This window comes from Nelusetta ayraudi, unplaced genomic scaffold (assembly GCF_046127955.1).
Source record: "Nelusetta ayraudi isolate G7.1 ecotype Tasmania unplaced genomic scaffold, CSIRO-AGI_Nayr_v1 ptg000006l, whole genome shotgun sequence".
Lineage (NCBI taxonomy): Eukaryota > Metazoa > Chordata > Actinopteri > Tetraodontiformes > Monacanthidae > Nelusetta > Nelusetta ayraudi.
Genome location: NW_027466056.1, coordinates 5,519,239 through 5,541,861, shown reverse-complemented (window position 1 = coordinate 5,541,861; position 22,623 = coordinate 5,519,239). Strand labels below are relative to the sequence as shown.

At 46.6% G+C, this 22,623-nt stretch overlaps 1 protein-coding gene across 1 annotated transcript; it reads right to left on the bottom strand.

Moving 5' to 3' along the window:
• Positions 1-5,871: 5,871 nt before the first annotated feature.
• On the bottom strand, positions 5,872-21,778 carry tubgcp3 (tubulin gamma complex component 3). The gene is made up of 23 exons (XM_076017145.1): positions 21,582-21,778; positions 20,242-20,349; positions 19,507-19,574; positions 19,339-19,416; positions 17,374-17,582; positions 16,263-16,435; positions 15,583-15,695; positions 14,294-14,419; positions 14,145-14,213; positions 13,451-13,583; positions 13,197-13,363; positions 12,579-12,689; positions 12,330-12,438; positions 10,274-10,463; positions 10,039-10,174; positions 9,473-9,541; positions 9,250-9,385; positions 8,917-9,005; positions 8,457-8,588; positions 7,443-7,583; positions 7,241-7,357; positions 6,829-6,923; positions 5,872-6,073 (listed from the first exon to the last, which is right to left on the bottom strand). Exons 1-23 carry the CDS (start codon positions 21,655-21,657, stop codon positions 6,007-6,009), a joined length of 2,712 nt encoding a protein of 903 aa, XP_075873260.1. The 5' UTR covers positions 21,658-21,778; the 3' UTR covers positions 5,872-6,006.
• Positions 21,779-22,623: the final 845 nt, after the last annotated feature.

Genomic DNA, 22,623 nt, shown 5'->3' with positions numbered 1-22,623 from the left:
CACATTTCTTTTGAGCAGGGCCAGCTTTTCTGTAGCATAGCTTTTGGGGAGTTTATTTGAAAACAGAGAAAGGGGAAGATTCTGTAAAGGTAATGGGATCAAATCTCAGAGGAGGCGGAGCTAGCGGCTTGCACTTAGTTATTGAAGGCAATAGTTTGCTAGTTAAGTCTGAAAAATGTATATTTCCGAATATGAAGTTAAATGTTACTTTGTTTTTGTTTTTTTTCAACCATTCCATAACGGATTGGGTGGACCTAAACAATAATGATATATTAATAGATTTTATTCATAATGCACTTTTCATTAAGAGGAATGTCAGAGTGCCAGCAGAGTTTAAAGAAAAATGGCAGAAAGCAGTTATTAGGGGGCTACACAATGTTAACAGTCTCGGCTCTCTGCTGCTCTACATATTTATTTATTTATTTGTTCATTCATTCATTTATTTATTTTGTTTGTACAGTGTTGATGCAAAGGCACAGATGAATTGATTTGGATTGGTTCGGATTGGTCACGGCGGAATGGGTTGCATCGTGTTCACTCTCTGTGTAGCTGGCATGTTGTCCCGACTGCAGAGCATGTTCCCTCCGAGTAAAAGAAACACAAAAAAAGAAACAAAAAAAAAGAGAAAAGAACCCCTGCTGTAATTTGAGTCCACGTTTGTTGAAATACGGAGGAAGGAGACGAAAAAAAAAAAAAAAAGGGTGAAAAGAGGGAGAGAAAAAAAAACAAAACAGGCCAACTAACAGGTCGGATATTTCTTTTGGATCTTTGGAAGGACGGCAAAGTCGATCTGCTCCCGACGCTTCCGTTCACTTCCCAGCATGGCGCTTCGTCAGGTAACGACCGCCGTGCTCAGTGCTCGTCACGTCTTTAAAGGCTCCTCCTGAATGTGCCAATAAGACAGGAAGTTCTTAGAACAAAAGCTCGGTGTGCGAAGAGGGAGAATTTTAACAGTATTAGCAGTAAAGGCCATCATGAATGCAAAGAATGAAACAGCAATTTCCCATCTTCTGTTACACAACAATTGTTTTTTTCTGTTTTTTGTTTTTAACCAGATTGTCATGGTTTAGTGGGGGTCGGCGAGGGGATTCAAACTACGTATTATTTTCTGTCACAGTTTCACTCAAATGCAACGACCCCTCCAACCCCCTTCAAAAAAGAAAATGCAGATAGGGAGGGGCTGAGCAATAAACCAAATAACAAGAGCAAACAAAAGAGCAAGTTTGACTAATATTGACTGATTAAATCTTCAACATGTTCTACAGGTTCACAGGTTTGATTGGATTGATGTTTGCAACCGGTTATTTATTGATATATTGTTGTTGCTTTAACACTATTGTGTGTACTGCATAGTTTTTGGCGACACCCGCTGGTGCACAGCATCACCGCGGGCGTGCGCATACGTTACTAACAGGTGCTAACAACGACAATCTGCCACGCTGACGAGTCTGACTGTCGCGTGGCAGCGACGAGCGGTTTGATTGGGCGGATGCTCACTTTTTTTTTTTTTTTTGAAGTAGCAAAACTTTGGTCAAAATTGGGTCTAAATGAAGGAAGAGCATCTAAGTGTACAGATTCAAGGCGTTGTTTGTGAATACCTGACCCCTGCTGACCCCAGCAGGGGTCAGCAGAAGTACTGCATGGAGCTTTAAAGGTAGCGCAGCAATGCGGGACGTGCATCTGGAAAGATCCATGAAATCTCAATCCCAACGGATGGCATCACTTCTTTCCTGTGCAGGAGACGCTGGACTGCCCCCCACAGCCTGACACCGTTTCCAGGAAATGACGTCCTACTTTTTTTCTTTTTTTTTTTTTTTTCTTAAAATCCAACCCCATTTAGAAACATGGATGTGAAAAATGAGCAAACGTCCGACTTCTGAGGACATTTGGACCACTTTTATTGCATGCCGGGTAGCTTTGTATTGATGTTTTGGGTTATTTTTGTTTGTTTCGTTTTGTTTTGTTTGTGTGTAAGTTTTGAAAACGTCTGAACAGCACAATGGGACCAGGTGTGAGAGCAGCGCCAACCGCGTTCCCCTCCCCGCATCAGCCCCATCAGTTGCACACCGCTTGTTATCGGACTACAATATCGAGGCGCGGCTTTTACGTCGTTTCCTGTCTCATTCTGCCCCATTGGTTTGTTTGAACGGGGGAGTCATCGTCCATCGGAAATCAAGCCAACCAATGTTGAGCCGGGGCCGTTTGAGACAATCAGTAGGGATTCCCGGAGCAAGCGTCCTTGCCATACCTTCCACCCCCAGGAAACCAGGACCCTCTCCGCTTTTGGGAATGAATGATAGAATTCAACCACTCGCAGATAATAAACCCGGAGATTTCACTTTTGTGGGTCATACCTCCGTCTTTGATGGCATTCGGTTAGGAGCTGTTTCTGTTGCAAGGTGGCCTCAAAATCTTAAACAATTACGCAATTGGGGGGGGGGGTGTTGTTAGGGTTAAAGGTCAGGTTTTAGTGTGGGGGGTTGTTTGTAGGAGGGGTATTTTAAGAAGCATAAAGAGTGAGTAAGGAAAAAAGGTGGCTTGCCCTCTCCGGGTCGGTAGAGAGACCCTGCCTCAGGTTGAGGAGTTCAAATATCTTGGGGTCTTGTTCACGAGTGAGGGAAAAATGGAGCGCGAGAGTGACAGGCGGATCGGTGCGGCGTCTTCAGTGATGCCGTTGGTGTACCGATCTGTCGTGGGGAAGAAGAAGCTAAGCTGAGAGGCAAAGCTCTCGATTTACCGGTCGATCTACGTTCCCACCCTCACCTATGGTCATGAACTTTGTGTAATGACCGAAAGAACGAGATCGCGGCCGAAATGAGTTTCCTCCGTAGGGTGGCTTGGGGGTCCTGTAGAGACAGGGTGAGGAGCTAGGTCACCCTTAGGGACAGGGTGAGGAGCTCGGCCACCCGGGAGGAGCTTGGAGTAGAGCCGCTGCTCCTCCACATCAAGAGGGGCCAGTTGAGGTGGCTCGGGCATCTGTTTGGGATGCCTCCTGGACGCCTCCTTGGAGAGGTGTTCCGGGCATGTCCCACCGGGAGGAGACCCCGGGGAAGACCCAGGACACGCTGGAAGGACTACGTCTCTCCGCTGGCCTGGGAACACCTTGGGGTCCCCTGGTGACTGGGGCCATGTAGTCTGGACATCTCTTCTGAGACTGTTGACCCCGGATAATGCGGCAGAAGAAGAAGAAGAGAAAGAGTGGTTATATATTCCGGTAGAAAAGTAATAAGACTATTTGCTGGTGATTTTTTTTTTTTTTTTGGGGGGGGGGGCGGGGGGGAAACAAACAGATGTACATAACGTTTTCGGAGAGATTTGCTTTACACACCTCCTGCTGAGACAAGATGAAAAACAGGTCCAGAATACAAAGAATCTGTCACGTGCAATACAAAAACGGCATGCTGTTGAAAATGAGGAACTTCATGTTACTGTACTATGCAACCGCAAACTGTGTGCATCATCGTTTCATGCTGTGGCTTCCCCCCAGACTAATTTTTCCAGCAGCTTCATCAGGACTTTAGAAGGAATTGGTTTTTTTTTTTTTTTAATTCATTTAATTTTTTTTTGTGTTGGACCCTTTTCCTTTGTGTGTGTGTGGAAGAAGAAGAACCTAAGCGGTCGTCGCGGTATTGCATGCATTATGAAACATTCAAATTTGTAAAAAGGAATTTAAGGAACATAAAAAAATAAAAATAAAACACGGCGCTGGAAATGACTGTGTGACTAGCAAAGCTACAAGTGGTTTCAAACATTTCTTCTTTTTTTTCAAAATAAAAGAGTCTTGTAAAGTTGTCTGCCGTTTTTATTTGTTATGAAGAGGAAAAACCCTGCGGCTCACTTTGTGTTATATTTAACCCTCAAAAGGGCGGTGTCGATCCGGTCACATTTGCACCGTTGAGCAGAAAAATAACTCATAAAAGTGTTATGAGAAACTTTAATTTATTTGCTACTGTCCAAAGGGAAAATAATGGGGTTCAGCTGTAGGCTTCTGCAAAACGGTGCACTTCTCGATTTAAACGGCAGTCGGCAACATTGTCTTTGATTTACCTCAAATGCCGTTTGACTTCACGCTCAAAGGCATATTGGTGTCAACTTCCTGTGCCACACTTTTAGTTACTAATAAGAAATGCATATAAAATGGTGTGTGGATGTGGACGGGCTGAGGGGGTGGGAGGTGGCGTGCGCTTTTAACAGGGAGGAAAGTTTAAAAAAGGAAAAAGAAAAGAAAAGAAAAAAGCGCTGCGAGCACTCCCTCTGGTGGCTCAGGTGTGGAACTGTTCGCATCCAACAGAAACGAATAGAGGCGCTGTCAGAGTTGCACCACGGGAAATGTAGGATCCCAGCGGCTGTTGGAACTTGAGCTGCCAGACAGAGCTCTGCTAGACTGAGTCATACAAGTAGCTCAGACAGCTACAATTTTTTTGAAATGTATTTTTTCAGTTGCCTTGAGAATTATGGATTCAAGCCATATGATGGCTGATGGGGCCCGGCCCTCCACAAGTATATTAAACTTATAATAAAACAGAGAGCAATATATACATTGCAATAACATATCTATGTAATACAGACGATTATTGTAAGTCAAGCACACAGACACAAATTGGTAAACTAAAAAAAAAAAACATTTATTACAGAAAAAGCTGGATGTTTTTTTCTTCCTCGAATCTTGACAGACCTGCTACACCCTCTAGGGGACAGTCAAGACAGTGCAGCAGGGCTTGGTGTCGGTTACAATATGGCGATAGTTTTTGCTCTCTCTCTTTCGAACAGCAATTGAATGTATACAGGTGAAAAATAAAGTTAACAATGTCAGGCCCGACGCACACAATAGTCAGTAACCAGTAGCCAGATCTCATTTGTTTATTAACCATAAAACAACTTATTTTATGGTTATTAAAACAATAACAATTTAACTTAAATTTATGCCGCTCCTATGTTGATATGACGACATTACTGGGAGGATAATTGAGACAGCAAGTCGAATGAGGGAGTCGCAAAAACGGCACTTTCAGTTCACTCTACGCATCTGAATAGACTTATTTCTGAAAAATAAACTGCCCCAGCACCGTCCCGTTGACATTCACACTCCCCACACCCACAAAAAAGAAACATCTGAGTTTTTTTCCTTTTTCAATTGTTGCAATTTTTTACTAAACGACAACGTGAGGTCCATGTGGTTGTGAAAGATGATTGCTTCTTTTCCGTCGTCGCCTGAAGTAACTTCAATGTCCCACAAAAATTTACCAAAAAAAGTTCATGAATGGGGGGGAGGCGTCGGAGGATGTTTCCTTTTACGCCAAATAAACGACTGAAAAAACTACGCCGCTGATTGAAATGGTCGGGCGTCACCACTAGAGGCCTCACCGCTGTAAACCTAATGGACTCCTTTCAGAATCTTAAAATCTTTTTTTTTTTTATTCCAAAACAGCAAATATACATTGGGAAACGATTGAAAAAAACACAGACCTGAATCGGCGGAACTCGGGTGACAGAATGGAAAACGCCGCCGACGTGTCGGAGGACGCGCCTGTACATACACACATGTGTGCACTATTTTTCCTTTCTTTTCTTTTTTTGCATAAACCCTTATGTACAACGTCTGGGCCGTGAGTAAGGCGTGCCACGTGAGGTAGCCTCGATCTGATTTGGAGTGGAGCGCGAGCCTGTGTGTGTTTGTTTTCCTTTTTTTTCCCTTGAAGTTCGTCCCCACACGTTTCTCCCAAAGGTCACGTTGCGAAGCTCCGAGGGCGTCTCGCTGAAACAAAACTTCAGTTTCGTTCCTGCGCGAGCGAGCGAGCTTCGCCGGAGTCGTCCCCTTGCGATGTTGTTGCCCTCCTCTGCCACCGGGGGGCGGAGGGGGCAGTGCCGAGGCGGGACGCCGGTCGACGTTGAAGCAGGAGCGTAGAGCGAGTCTCCGCGATGTCTCGGCCGTCGTAGCCGGTGCGCTCCGGAACGTTTTGGCGGGGGATTCCGAGGGAGTTGTCGCGGGTCGCCGCCGCGCGGGGGTCAGATGTTGGACGGTCTCCGTCCGCGGGTGGCGCCGAGCGAGGCCCTCAGCTTGGGCTCCCTTGCTCTGGAGGCCCAGAAGACCAAAGGTTTGGGTGTAATTATAGAGGAAAAACTCCCACGTGTAAATCTTGTGTGAAATATGGTAAAACTCAGGTGTGCAAGAATGTTTTTGTTATGGACGAAGTCAAATGTGCACTTGCGAATTTTGTATCGTTCGCTCGCTTTGCCTTATTTGATTAAGTGTGTTGAAGTTTGGGTAAAATAAGCAGCGCGACTCATTTTTTTTTTTTACCAAGTCAGGATTAGTTAAACTTCATGATACAGTTGAGTTACAGACTTCATCAGTTGTGTTTAAGGCAAAAAGCAGAACATTGCTTGTACATTGGTTCTTGTTCAGAGAATAAGGACCACAGAGGGAAATGTGATTTTAAACATCCACATGCAAGCAACAACTGTGTTTCATTATGTAAAGATGGTACTAATATGTATCTGTTTAAGAAAATGTATAAAGACAAAATAATAAGACAATGTCAAGTGGAAAGGGAGGATATTGAGATGTGTTGCTTGTTCATTTATTTGACTTTTTGTTTTGGTTGTGGATGACGAGTTGTTGTCTATGCTTTGTTATACAAAGAAAAAAAACGATATTGTATTCTTCACGAGTGACTGTTGAGTGTCTCTGACGGACAAACCATCACTTGTGATTGGATGTGAATCATTGTTTCCAGGATATGGAATGAAATGAAATGCTTGCGACGCAGTGAGTCTTTAAGACGGCGCGAGACGATGTGAGATGGAGAGAAAAAAGGCAAACCGCACCTGTAGTGCTCGTTGAAGTCCAGCCTGAAGCTGAGGAAGCGCAGGCTCTCGTCCGAGCTGTTGATCAGCAGCACCAGGAAGTGCTGGACGATGCTCTGTGGGCAGAGGAAGGCGGTGAGAACGGTGGTTGTACGCCACTGGAAAAGCTTCCAAATTACCGTACAACCACTAAAAAATGCGCAAAAGTACGCATCGGTGTGTTTTTTTTTTTTTTTTTTTTTTTTGACACAACGATCGCATTCCCACTTGAAAATGTGATGAAAAGGATGTTTTACATTCTGAGCTGTTTGACAGTCAGCCATTGCTTTTGGTGCCGCTGCCGAGAATGTGTTTCCATATCAATTTCTTCAGGATATGAGAGTAGACCCACTCCAATAAACTGGACTACAGGCCTGGAGTGGAGCCCGGCTACCTGGTAGAGGTGCGTGAGGACCCGCAGCTGGGAGCGCATCTTGGGCACCGTCTCCTGGAACTCCTGGATCCTCCTGCTCTCCTCCGCCTCCTGCTGGGCCGTCACCCCCCACTCGCCCTGGACGGACACATAGGGTGTTGAGCTTTCGCTGTAGAGTTTTCGCTCCGCCCCCTCCCAGCCCCGCCCACCGCCGCCGCCCTACCTCCTCCTCCCTCTTCTGCTTCCTCTCCTCGAACTGCAGGCGGAGGGAGAGCTCCTCCAGGGCCGAGCGGTACAGCGAGTCCTGGGCGCTCTGGAACTCGATGATCTGGTCGAAGATGGCCCTCAGCTGGTTCAACAGCGACTGAGGCGCCACAGGGAAGAAGACACCCGTCACGGCTGGAATCTGACGCGACGCTCAAAAACAGAAGCGCTGTGTCGCAATAATATTTAACTCGAGCTGAGACGCTGAGCGCGGTTTCGTGTGTTCGTCAAACACACATTGAAGTCATAATAACGTCCTTCGATGAATGTCCTGTCCTGGCCAAAATACCAGCAGAGCATTCTGGGATTTGTAGTATTACCAGTACAGGTGCTGTATGATGGCAGCGGGCCAGCAGCTCTAGTAGTGATTTTGTATTGGCCTCGCAGGCCAGGTTTGACACCTATAGTTTAAAACGTTCGAAAAGAACTGATGTAATGTTGAATCTCCTCCGCAATAGCGCCACCTGCTGCTTCACTGCTTGCCTCCAGTGAGGCAGCATTTATCAGCAGCATTTAGCTGTTCCGCTGCAAACAACTGGAACAAACTACCAGCAGAGCAGAAATCAGCAATAACTGTGAGGATTTTTACATGCGTTGGTTGGATTGGTTCTTTTGCTTGTTTGTTTGTTTTTTATACAAATCAATATTTCATGTGGCAGACTAATGTCCTGTGCTCTCTCTTAGTCTTTTTCTATATACTATTTACTCTTTTCATTTCTGTCTTTTAAAATTTTGGACTTTATTTTGATTTTTAAAAACTGTATTTCTTTGCATCTCTAACTTTTATTGAGAAATGTTTGTTTGGTGTAAAGCACATTGAGTTTCCTGTGGTATGAAAAGCACTGGAGAAACAAAGCTGCCTTGCCATCCAGTTGCACATCACAGCAAACACAAACTGTATATGCATTTGCTCCGATTCCCATTTCGATCTTAAGGGTCCACTGTGTGTGTGTGTGCGATGTGTGTGTGTTACCCTGCTGTTGTTGTCCAGCAGACATCGGGAGATGATGGTGTCGAGGAAGACCTCGTGGGCGGCTATGATGTGATCCAGGTCTTGAGCCCGCTGCACTTTGTTCCAAAGCTCGTCCCAGGAACATTCCAGCACCTTGACAAAAGAAATCAATCAATGACTAAACCCATAAAAATGGATGATTTAGTGACGTTGACCTTTGAAAAAAACCCCTCTGGTTTTAGACGGTGGCGCCTCGCTGAACACAATCAATACGTTATGATTCCATTTCTTATGATTATTTCATCAGACCACTCTGATAGGCGGAGATGTTCGTATTGACTGACCCCATTAGTCTGCCTTTTAGATTGTTTTCACTTTTTTTATTTTAGCCTTGCACCTCATCAGAGTTCAAAGCGGACAGTCGCGTCCGGCTGTAATTACGGCCCCCCCACCCACTTCTGCTCGCGCGAACGACCCTGACCTCGAAGGTGATGTAATACTGCATCTGGTGGATGAAGTGGACCATCTCGGACGCCAGGATGTGGCACTGGTGCAGCACGCCGGACAGCTCTGGCGGGGCAACCGAGCGAGAAGAGAACAGTGAGTGCAGGGGGAGAAGGTGAAACGTTAAGGTCAAAGCATCAGACTCACTGGTGGAGAAATTACCAGCACTACATGTTCAGAATAATTATGAAACTGAGTCACACACACACACACACACACACACACACACACACACACACACACACACAGCTACAACAGGGAAAAAAAAAAAAAAAAAACAATTCATGAAACTATGGCGTCGTTAAAACACCTGGCATGGTTTTGAGCAGCTTGGCGTTGCACATCTGTCCCTTCCAGATGTCGGTCAGCGTGTACTCCATCCTCTTGGCCCTCCACAGGAAGTTGAACACCCGCAGGTAGTGGCTCATGCATTCCCTGGTGAACAACTGAAACGTGCGCATGTCCTGCGTTAGCAAAAAAAAAGACAGAAAATTGTGTGCGTGTGGGTGTGGGTGTGGGTGTGGGTGTGTTACCGTGGCGATGGGTCCGTCCACGTGGTAGTCCAGGCTGAAGACGTCCCAGCCCGTGTCACCGGGGGACACCTGGAGCAGACACAGCAGAGGTTAATAAGAAAAATGTTGTTTGAAAAAAAAAAACAAAAAAAACATGCTGAAACACATGCATTGCGTAAAATACATGTTAAATGGGAAAGATTTGTACTATACTTTGCAGAAGAAGAAGGAAAAAAGAGGACGCAATGAAATAGGATAATCAAATTCCTACTTCAGCTGTGTGAGTCAAACTGACTCTTTTAGCTCTTTTCTTCATAACTCAGTGCGGACTCTTTTAGTTTTTTTTCCTTTCTATTCATTAACACTGTACACTTCACACACCATCAGGCTCACATTGTTATTCTTTTACTGATTGAACGGCTGTCTTTTTATGGTTCTGCATCTGTCTTTTCATGGTGTACGTACTGTGTGTACTGTGAGCTATGGGATACATAGAATTTCCCCAAGGGGATGAATAAAGTATCAATCAATCAATCAATCAATCAATCACTCAAAGGACAAAAATATCTTGCAATCTCATCAGCTACCTCAAGGAGGCGCACGTCCAGCCTCTTGAGAATCTCGGCGTTGTCGAACTGGGCGTTGGTGGCGCGCACGGCCGTCTCCAGGATACCGGTGAGGTTGTGCTGGTACAGCGTGGTGGCGGGTCGCACCAGCTCGGGCCTGCGGAGAGAGGAACACACAAAGCGTCAGCCCGAAAAGGAGTCGATGGGAAGAACGTTGGGGGCGGAGGAACGGAGGGAGGGAGGCGGCGCTGCTGACTTGAGCAGGTCCATGAGGTGGCGGATGAAGTCGCCCTGGCCCAGCAGCAGGTAGCGCCTCATGGCCTGCAGGTGCTCCAGCAGCAGGTAGTTGCGGTTGAGGACGTCCAGCAGGTACTTGCTGGTGTCGAAGTAGGCCACGTCGATCTTCTCCTGGAACGCCCCCTCCAGGTCAGACAGCAGCTCTGCAGCTGGGAGGAGGAGAGAGTCGCGGGCATCAAACAGTCAGAGGGCCGCGTACCATTCAACATCTTTTGGGATTTCATGATTGATTTTGGTACCTTACTGATACTCAGTAACTCTTCCCCTCTGTGTGACAGACCGATAAAACCTTGCTACCCTCGCCTCTGCACTATCCACTGCCATTTGCACATCTTGCTCTAGTTTGTTCTGTGTAGATTCACTTGACTTTTTCTTGTAATTACCGTGTAGTTTATTTTTGTATTGTTTTTACATTTTATTCATCAGCACCTTTCTCAACACTCTAGGACACAAATGCAGTAAAACAACATATAAAAGCTACACACAGTAAAATAATACGTAACAAATAATTAAATAAAAATAATCAATTAACTAATTAATGACAGCATAGTATTTGGATAAAGTAACTCTATCTATCTATCTATCTATCTATCTATCTATCTATCTATCAGGGCTGGGACGATATGCTTTTCTTACGATTCAATTCTTCTACGATTTTTTTTGGATGCCGATTCGATTTAAATTGCGATTCTATGATATTGCAGATTTCCTCAATTTTTAGTCTGCTCTTAACACCAGTGAAACAGTTGAATGATTGTGATTATGAACGGAATGTTCGCGAAGCAGAGGTGAATAAAAACATTTCGTCCTCTGCTGGAGAAAAGTGGTAACTTTTTCCAACCCGGCTCAACAGACTAAAATGAAGCATTTGAATTTGAACAAAAAAAAAAAGATTTTTGAACCAAAAAAGTTACAAATCGTAAAATTGCGATACTTAATGTGAATCAATTTTTTCTCCCACCCCTACTATCTATCTATCTATCCATCCATCTATCATCTATCCATCCATCCATCTATCTATCATCTATCTATCCATCTATCCATCCAAGTATGATACTGTACTGTTTTTTGGATACCAGATATTTTAAAACCAATTTCAACAGCGAGAAAAACGCATTGCCATTAAAGCAATTTGGCCTGGTGAATAATATTTCACAAGATCGGAGCATTTCAGTCGGCACTATTACATCGCAGTGAAATCCCTGCGTAACATTTGTTGACTATACTATATATATCACTTATCAATCATCCGTTATGCATATTGTCCAGTCTGAAGCTCATCCCACATCGTCTCTTGCTCTTGCCACCCAGCTGCGTCGCATCGTGTCGTATCATTGGCCTGCGCAGGTGACCAGGCGGGGAAGTGGGCGTCGACATCCAGCGGCCGCCCGGCAGACGCAATCAATAGGGACCGAGAACAGCCGCAGTCCGAACGTGGTGGTGTGGGGGCGGAGCCAGCGGGCCGGCGAGCGGTAAGAGGCATCGACCGCTGGGCCGCGTCGGGACGCCACGTCGATACACTTTTCTGACGTCCGGTAAAGTCGCCCAATAAGTCGCGTAGATCAGAGCGGGCGTGGGAAAACTACGGCCCGGGGACCATATGAGGCCCGTTAAGCATTTTAATCCGGGCTGCCTGAACTTGACGAAATGATATTAATAGTCGGTAAGAAAATATAAAATATCTGCATTTCATCTATTTTTCCAGTCATTTCAAGAAAGAGCTGAAACCCATGGGGCTTCAAAGACACTGATTTTGCTTTGTTGATTTTCAATTGACATTAAAGCACGTTTTCTACATCCCTTCCTCCTATTAGGTAGGTCACCAAAACCCTCCATCCATCCATCCATCTGCTGCTGCTGCTCCGTCTCCCCCTCAGTCCCATTTTACAACCCACTGTGTCCCCACAAAGGTGGGTCAAAGAGTTTACCCACCAGCTGGATTAGAGGCAGCCTTCCTTCGAACCCCTGAAAATACATGCCAATGAAAAACAACAAACAAACAAAACAACATTTACCATCTTTGGGGGTGTCTGCAGAGTTGGACACGGGTGTGATTCTTCCCGGCGGCGTCCTGTCGTGGCAGACTTGGTGCAGGAAGTTGATGGATTTGCCGATCAAGAGAACCTGCGAACAAGGAGGGTGTAACGCAAGCAGCAGGAGCCTGGGAGCAGCAGCTGGTTGTGATTGATGTACGTGTGTGTGTGTGTGTGTGTGTGTGTGTGTGTGTGTGTGTGTGTGTGTGTGTGTGTGTGTGTGTGGTGCACCTTGCGGGCCTGGTCCATGGTGAAGAACGAGGGGATCATGGACTTCCTGAGGGAGTACTTGTCGTGCCAGAGACGATCCGTCTTCACGTTGGGGTCAGACGCCACGAAGAACTGCACGCACACAGACAGGCGCGCGCACACACACACACACACACACACACACACACACACACACACACAAATTGAATTTACCTCCGACAGTGTCAGTGCAAACAAGCGAGCGGGCAGTCTCCGGGAAGTCGTGACTCAACGAAAACCACTGCAGCGGCCGTTTCTCGTCACGCTGACTCAGACGGCGGGTGTGCTCAAGGGGGCGCTAAACACACTCCCCTTCCCCTGACCCCCCCCCACTCCCACCCCTCTTCGTAATGGGCTTCCTGATGGCTCCTTTGCCGCACGTCAATACGTTATTTATTCCTCCAGCCGTCTGAGCTTTTAGCTGAAGTGAGAGACTCAGCCGTAGGGACCCTGCCAACGGAGCTCCAAGCCTCCAACCCAGCGCTTCTCAAGCGATGGGTCGCGGTCCAAAGGGGGGGTCGCGGAGCTGTTTAGACTGGGTCGCGGCTCTGTGGGAAGTTTTTTTCTCTCTCTCTCTCTCTCACACGACCCCCTGCGTACCTCGTGGTAGGTGTCCTCCAGCTCGCCGTCGTAGATCCAGCGGTACAGGAAGTTGAGGATGGGGTGCGACACCAGGCTGAGGATGTGCTGCACCAGCGCCCTCATCTGGGGGTCACCCGTCTTGCCGTAGGAGTGGACGGCCGAGGCCAGCTCGCCCCCTTTGCGGCCTGCGGTGGGGCAAATGGAGGAGCGTCGGCCGGCGTTTCACCGGAAGTTTCCAGCGAGAGAAAACTAAGAAAAGGAAAAGCACCCACCCTGGCAGAAGTCGACGAGGGCGGCCAGCGTCTTCAGCCGCACCTTGGGGTCGTACATCCAGACCAGGAGCCTCCGCAGGGTCAGGCTGTTCTCGGTGCAAGTGGGCGCGCCCTGCTCGTCCTCCACCTGCAGCTGCAGCGCGACAGGAAGTGGCTTCAGTGGAGTCCAACGTCACACAAAATTATTCCTGGTTTTGTCTTGTCTTGTTTTTGTTCTTCTGTCTTTGTCTATTTTATTTTGTTTAGTCTGATGATGGTCTGTTTCTTGGCTGTTAAGATCATAAAATGTTTAGAATAAAAAGAAAAAGATAAATAAATACAACTTGCAATGACATTTTCCCACCAGAGAGGGCACCAATTCCAATTTAGGAAAAAAAATAAAAAATACTGTCAACTAGCGAAGCATCGATATCACTTTTTTACATAACAAGTAGACGACGAATACCCGCATTTCAATACTCACCGATACCGAGTACTTAATAAGGTCATTACACAACATATAATTACTTTGATTTTTTCTTCCACTGTTGTTCTGTTATATGAAAAACATTCAGCATGTTTTTCTAGAACATAGGGCAACTGTCACAAGTTTCACTGTAGCACAAATACATATCGTGGCATCGGCACGTATTTTACGAGTACGACTAGAGTACTAAAAGCCATTTTTTCCCGGACTCATTCCTTCCTGTCCTACCTGCGAGTGGAGGACCGACAGCAGCCTGTAGTACTCCTTCAGCTCCTGGTAGAGGGCAGCACAGAAGCTCTGCAGGGAGGAGAGGAGTGTTTAGCAGGGGGGGAGTGAGGGAGAGCGGGCGGGCGGGAGGGCCAGTAAGAAGGGCGCACCTGTCCGACCAATCCGAAGGCCCGGTCCAGACTCCGGGCGTCGGTGTACTTGCGCACTTTGTTGTGGAGCCAACCGAGCTCAGCCAGGCGGCTGCTGGTGTCTCTGAGCGACTTGCTCAGCACCACCTGTCGAGAGGCGAGGCGGTGCCACACACACACACACACACACACACCATCTTATATTTGTTTGTTGCATCTGTAGCTGAGTTTCCATGACAGTTTTTTGCAAAATAAAAGTGATATTTCTAAAATTTCAACAAAGTACAATTGCGATTTGCAGGTGTTTCCATCGAATGGTGTGAAGCTCGTAAGCCGTGATTTTGATTAATTAATTTGTAACAATAATTGCCTAAGACATAAAGGTAACTGCAGGTGAAATCTGGAGGCAATCAATCAGACTAAACTACATACTGGAGGTGGTGCTAGCCGGCTAGGCTAATTCTGTTCACGGAGTCACAGCATTGTTGGAGACGCGAAGGTTACAACAACAAGCAAATTCTGCCAGTTCATCAAGGGGCTGCGGTCAAACTTCATGACTTTTCCAACAACTTTCAATACTTTTTACAAAATTCCACAACTTCTCCAAACCTGGAAAAATGCTATTGTGCAAATTCCACACCTTTTCCATTGTTTTCCACAACTGTGGGGGTACCCCCCCCAAAAAAACGCACATCACGCTCTGCGAAAAGAAAAGTCCCAGCGGCTGCAGATTGACCACAGGTCTAAGTTTAGAGGCGCTGAGAGGCCGAGGGAGCGGCTGCGCTCCTGGAGGGTTGCCTATCAATAACACCCGAGAGAGGGGGTGGAGGAGTGGAAGGAGGTGGAGGAGGAGGAGGAAGAGGAGGTGGGGCTTGGAGGGGTCGATGTGGCTCGGAGCCCGAGAGCTTTGCATCGATCTGTTGAATCCCCCTCATGAAGTCCGATCAACAGCGGCCGTCTCCATATCGAGTCGTCTGCCGTGTACGTTTTTTTTCCCTGTCTGTTACGTCGCCGTGCCCTGACAGACGCCGTGGCGAGACGAGCCTTCGAGAGGCGCACTTGAGTTTGATGATAAAACGGCCCGTGAGCTTTCCCTACACAGAGATTAATTTGGCTTTTGCTTTATAATGTAGTAAACGTACAAACAACTTTGAAAGCTTTCTGCATATCTATTAACAGTGTTCAATTATGGAACAATCCAAGTGGAGGAGGAAAAAATTACTTCTGTACATTGTCTTTCTATATTATTTGATCTTAGGGAATTGTTCAATAGCAGTTAGGAAGCCTCGTCAAATTTGCAGTTCCGGTACCTTGGCGTCTATTTTGTAGCAGTTGTCCTGGCTGCTCATTTTGACGAACTTGCCGTCGATGCCCTGGAAGACGTAGAGGATATCTCGCACCAGCGCCGCCTCGCTAACCTCTCCTGCAGGAGGGAGGAGGAGGAGGACAGTGAACGCAACGTCCACAGGTTCACAGGCCACGGAGAGACTCGTAGCAAAAACACAACAGGTACATGTAAGATCATCTGACCACCTCGTCTTATTGTCTTACTCGGCCTGTGGGATTTTCTTTCATTCATTCATTTTCCGTACCCTCTTCTTCCTGAGCTCAGGGTCACGGGGGTCTGCTGGAGCCTATCCCAGCTGTCTTAGGGCGAAGGCAGGGTGACACCCTGGACAAGTCGCCAGTTCATCGCAGGGCCACATAGAGACAAACAACCATTCACACTCACATGCACACCTACGGACAATTTAGAATGTTCAATTGACCTCACATGCATGTTTTTGGAGAGTGGGAGGAAGCCGGAGAACCCGGAGAGAACATGCAAACTCCACACAGAAAGGTCCCAGGCCCAGAATCGAACCCACGACCTTCTTGCTGTGAGGTGGCAGCGCTAACCACTGCGCCTGTGGGATTTTACTTTATTCATTTCATGCTGTCCTATGTGTGTATTTTTATGAATGGCAAAACCTGGATCTGGATCTTTCACCTTCTCTGTGCGGATGGACAGCCTTGGCCGCGGGCACCAGGGGTCCGAGGGGGGGCCGGGTGGCGGGCACGGCCAAGGCCGACGAGGACGGGGAACTGTTGGTGGGGAGGCTCCAGGCCAGCCGGGCACCCAGAGGCTGAGCGCTGGCCGCGGCTGCAGACTGGGGAGGTTGGCTGCAGGAGTTTCACACAACCACAAAAATCAAAATGCGTGCAAATCATTTTATCACGACCAACATTTTTCAGTTCCATTAGTAAGAATCTCTTCAGTCAGTGGTCTACGCCATATCGCCACAAGAAAAGGTCCCGAATTACTGTAAAACCACTAAAAAAAAATGCGCAAAGATTCTTATCAGTATGTTGTTGTTTTTTTTGACACAATGTTCACGTTCCCGTTTAAAAATGTGATTGAAAGGATGTTTTTATGTTATGATCTCTTTGAGAGTGAGCCATTGCTCTAGTGCCGCTTTAGAGAATTTATTTGTGTTTGAACCACTTCCGCTGACGTGTAAATGTGAAAAGTGTTTCCATGACACTTTTGGGATATACTGAAAAACCACCTCATGAGAGCCTCAAAACCTTTCGGCCATACTTGGGAGGTTTCTCAAAGTTCAGGTGTTTCCATGACCAGTTCTTTATTGCCATATTTAGGTTATTTTTCTAACTACTCTGTTATCAAAGAAACACGGATTACATTAAGTAACCCAACGTTTTGTGCAATTCTAGTGGTAATGAAACCACAGTCACTGCTTTCCGTTATAATCACTGAAAAGTGCCCGCGGTCGCCCGAGCTTTGAGGGAATATTTTGGTTTTCCTTGAATTCCAGCTACTTTGTGTAAAGTGCTCGACCAAAACTGACAAACAAAAAAAGAAAAATTGATAATCACGTCTTTGCCTTCTGACTGACAAGGTGAGTCCAGACAGCTCTTCGGTCATTTGAACTTCTTCTGCATTTTTAATGACGCTAAATGGAAGCAGAGGCCTCCTGTTTTTTTTTTTCCTTTTATTGGAGGATGAAACAGTCGGGGTGCCATCTCAGGATTTAACCGGCGTAGCAGAGCTGCGCTGACATATCGGTTTTCAAGCGCTTTTTTCTGAATGCCCTGCTCACCCGGCAAGGAGCGACTGCGGCGTGGGCGTGGGCCCGTTGAGCGAGTACACGCCCAGGCTGGAGATGCCGCTGGTGCCCAGGCTGGCCGACAGCCCGGCGCCCCTCTCGCCGTAGCCCAGCGCCAGGCTCTGCGGGCGGGTGCAGTAGAAGGGGGTGGAGTGGGCGTCCCTGGGGAGCGCCTGGGTGAAGAGGGCGCTGTAGTTCCCCACCTGGCCACAGAGAAAAAAACTGAAATTAAAAATTGACGATACCATACCACTTTATTTATACAGCACATCTAAAAGACAACAGAGTTGAACCAAAGTGCTGCACAGGTCACAACAAACAACAAACAAATAACATAAAAACATACATGGTGTCACATGAGAAAAGAAAGAGCAGTCACTCATGCTGTGTTTGGATAAAAGTGTCTTCAGGCGTGATTTTAACACCTGCAGAGTTGGGCCTTGCCTAACATGCAGAGGCAGCTTGATCCACAGCTCTGGGGCTGTTACTGTGAAAGCCCGCTCACCCCTGAGCTTCATCCTGGACTTACGAACAGCCAGGAGAAGGTGATCAGAGGACCTTAAAAGTGACCTTAAAGGAACAATTTTTTTTTTCATTGCATGTCGTTCCGTCCGTCCAGCTCTCTCTTTAAGCTTTTTCTTCGGCCACAGAGAACAGAAACGTCTGTAGTTCTTCGTACGCGGGGCATTTAAAAAACGGTGGTTTTGGTCTTTCGTGAAAGCACGTTGCTACGTCACCCTTATGGTCTCAGCTCTGCTCGCTTGGAACCCCAACGAGGCAGGTACCAAAACCGTAACCCCTGAGACCGTGCTGGGCCTCGTGGAAATACCTGATTATCGACCCGCTCCGTACCGAGATGTTGCCGAGCGAGCCTCAGGAAAAATGCCTATCGGGTCCCAGCAGGTCGGAGAGGTAGCTGGGTGCCAGGCCGATTAGGCACTTAAAAGCATACAATAAGATTTTAAAATCAATCCTAAAACTGTACAGGTGGCCAGTGCAGGGGTGATGTGCTCACGCTTCCGTGTACCGGTTAGCAGACAAGCAGCAGCGTTCTGGACTAACTGGAAGCGAAAGATGGAGGCCTGACTAACGCAGACATCCACGGTGTTACAATCAAGACAGGAGGTCACGAAAGCACGCAGAACAGCTTCAAAAACAGAACGAAAACAAAACTGGAAAAAGCTCTCCGTGACAATTTTGGGATCAAATGCGGTGGCGCGGCTGCAACCCAGCCGGCTCGCCAGTGTGCAAACGTCATTACGGCACTTCCGAAACGGCTCCAATTTTGCGTGTGTCAGGTTATTCCTTCACGTTCAGCTGCATTTCTGCTGGACGCTCTCCGTGCCTGCACTTTGCACCCTAATGCACTGCAAACATCAAATATGCAGCATGCAAGCTAATTTTCAGTCTTTTCAGGTGCACACACACACACACACACACACACACACACACACACACACACACACACACACACACACACACACACACACACATATAGACACACACATTAAAACACTCCCACTCTTTTTTTTTTGTGTGTGTGTGTATTTATCTTATTCTTTTTCTTCATGAGTTAATCTGTTTAATATTTGAATGAGCTCATTATTGAATAATTAACTATGAAAATTAATATCTGTTTTGTATCCTCTCTTGCCCCTCACTTCCACCCCCATTTCTATCCTCTTTCTCACTCCCGACTCCTCCCTCTGTCCGGTCATGGCCAGAATATCACTAATACATAATACAAAATAAAATAAAACCACTCAACAGGAAGTTCTTGAACCAAACCTGTGTTAGTCACACTCTCGGGTCACGAGCTCTACCTTTGAGAATAAATCTGTCAGCCATCATCAAGATATTCAGACACATTTGTGCTTGTCGTTAGGGCCAGACAGGACAAGGAGGGAAAAAATAAAATAAAAATAAATAAATAATAATAATTTGCAGGCTGTTTCTCACCCTGCTGGACGGTTTGCGAGGGTCCTCGGCGAGACTCAGCAGCAGGTAGAGCACGGACCAGCGGTGCTTCAGGACACTCTGTGGGACCAGGAAAGGCAGAAAAAAAACATGTGACGGCCGCTGGGCAACGGGACCAGCATCTTCTCCACGTGACGCGAACACACCAACCTGCGTCTGCAGCTTCCTGTGCAGCTCCGAGAACAGAGCAGCGTCCGCCTCCCTCCTCTGCTTGAGCACTGCAACGGCAGCAGGAACAAATTTCAAAAGAACAGCAAACCTCCGAGGGGCCTTTCTGACTCATTTCGTGCGGGTGGGAAAACCCAGACCCCCCTCGGGATTTGTTGACACCGAGTCGCTTGACAAAAAGGGAAAGCCAGCCGTCTAAGGGGTTTATAAACGGCAGGAGGACAGGGATGAAGTGAAACGAGGACACGGCAGAGCAGACGACAGACAGACAGAATACAGCCGGCTCTGTTTTGCGGCGCACAGAGGGCGCTCACAATAGAAATAAAGGATGCCTTTACAAGGGAGTCCTTCAGAAATCGGATCTCTTTCAAGCGGGGAGCTGCAGGAATCCCCCGTCGCCTTTTAGAGAAGAGATGAAAAGGTCTACGTGCAAGGCCAAATCTCAAAAGAAAATAAACCATTTCCAAATGGAAACTCACTTCCCAACATTAATGTGTCGGAACGTGAGGCTTTAAAGTGAGGTTTTGCAACTCAAACACTCAATCCAAGTGCTTTAAGTTTGCGGGGAACTGAATATAAAGATCTGAATCAACAATAACAACAATCGATGGACGATTCCAGCTGACGCATGAATGCTTTACAGCAGCAAGAAAAGGCGGTAAGTCACTTTGCTCAGTAAACGCTGCGCTACTTTGTCTTTACTTCAACGACACTCACATTCCTTCTTGATCTTCTCCGACACCAGGAACTCATCGCGCTCAATGGTGGGGGCGTAGTTGCTGCCGATAACCCGCACTGCGTACTGGAACTGGTGGGCAACTTCAACTGGGAGAGACAGGGAGGAAGAAAAATAATAACGCAACAGAAAAACAGGGAGGCGTTTTTAAACCTCATCAGCTTCCTGTGAAAAGCAAAGACGCGTTGTCACTGAGCTAGGAGACGAAACTAGGTGTCAACGGTCTTTGTGACATCACAAAGGGACCACGGAGCGTTCAAGCACAGGCTCTCAGAAAGGTAGAGCGTGCAACATCAAATAAAGGATTGGTGTTTCTGATTTCACTGACAGGTTGGAGCAGAAGACGTTGGTGATGCAAATTTTGTACATAACAATATAAAAATAAAGATAATGATTCAAGCTTTTACTTTGAAAGGGTCTGTAAATCACATTTTCGTGCTGCTAGCACTTGACTGTGGCACACCTGTTCTGACACCCACGCCATAAATGATGAAAACAAATGACTTACTTATTAATGAATTAACTATTAAACTAACTATATATTAATTAATTAACTAATTTATGACTTATGATGTTGATTAATGTTTTTAAGCTACTCAGACATGCTAACTAGTTTTGATAAAAACCCTGGAATTGGCCCCTGGGCCGCCGCCATATGATCAGCAAATGAGGTCGTGAGTGATTTTATATGTCCAAAAAGAAACACTAACCATCTATCAAATGTTATACGCCACAACTGACGCTATCCGGCCTCAGCGGTGTGTGTTAGCTGGGGATGTGCAGCAGCTGGCCGGGCCCAGTGGATGACGCCTAGCCCCGCTACGTGCCGATGCACCATTGACAGTGATGCCAAAACCGAGCAGATACTAATAATAACAACGAGCCGAGCAAAAGTACCATTCACAATATGGACACTGAGTTCGTACAGTACCACAGTAGCTATTGAAGAAACGTCTGTGCCACTTGAAGTCACATTGATGGTTTATTTTTTAAGAGAACGTCACTGTTTTCTGTCAGCATACGTCACGGAAACTAGCGGGTATTCCACCCGGCATCACGAATTTAATGAAAAATTTACGAAAAACCGCAGAGCCTGCGACCGAGGAACTTAAGCCGAATTGCACCTCGGGGGATTTCAGTTGTAACCGTGATTAATGTACATGTATAGAACGCACACATTTGTTACAGCGAAGAGTGACAACAAATTGAGGCATTTTTGAACGCTCTGACGTTCGCCGACGTTGAGCTGCTTGAACGGAGCGAAGCGCGCATCCCGTGCTATATAGCCCGCAGCGTGCTAGCGGTTGCCCGGCGCGGCTACCTTCGCTTTTCCCCGTGATCCTGCAGCAGAGGCTTTGGAGAAGCACGTTGGGGGACTTCTGGTCCAGGGTCGCCATCACGTCGCTGGTTACTGCCCGGACTGCCCAAAGACAGAATTAAACGCACCGTTTTCACGGCAACGAACCACAGACTCCCGATACCAACAGCGCCATTTTGACAAGCTGGTCAAGTCGGCGAGAAGAAGGAAGAGCTGCTGTCGAGATCCTTTCAGAGTAAACGTAGATCTGTCAACGCTTGACGAATCCAACGTTATGCTCATTAAAAGCAGGTTAATATCTATTGGAATCCATTTTAAAGCTGTGATTAATACATTTGAAGATCTAAAATGCATATTAAGATCGAGAGCGTGAATATTTCTATTGAAAAAATGTAAAGACTGTCTAAAATAGTATTTTCATACCTGCGTTACTTCACCCAACCCCATCGCGGCGAACGCGTTTATTTTGAAGGTCAAAACCGAACATGCCTCCACATATTGTAAAATTTTGACTCTGGCATTTCGACGGAACCCGCCGAAAAGCGTCTCCAGGAAACGGGGCACGGACAAATGAATAAAAACATTTCCCCCCGGAAACATTGCAGTGCATGTGGTAGTTCTGACCCTCCTCCCCCTCCTACAGCCTCGACCCAGGACCCCAAATAAAATTCTTTACGACATAGAATTATACATATATATCTTCAATTTTAACGAAATAATTCAGACTTCTTAAACTGTTAGAATATGCTTGTAAATGTGTCAATACTGTTAGAGGAAAATTGGGTTTTAGCTCAAATTATTCAGCACCACGGGGATGGACAGCAGTCTCCCACTCTTTTTTTCAGCACGTGCGCGCGCGAACACACACACACACACACACACACACACACACACACACAGGTTTAATTTTAGTTTAAACAACCGTGATGGTCGGCTCATTAGCCTCAAATCCGTACAATTGTACCCAATACAACCAGTTTTTCATTTTATTATTTCACATTATTACATTATTGTAGCAGTACTGCCAGTACTCCTACTACTGCTA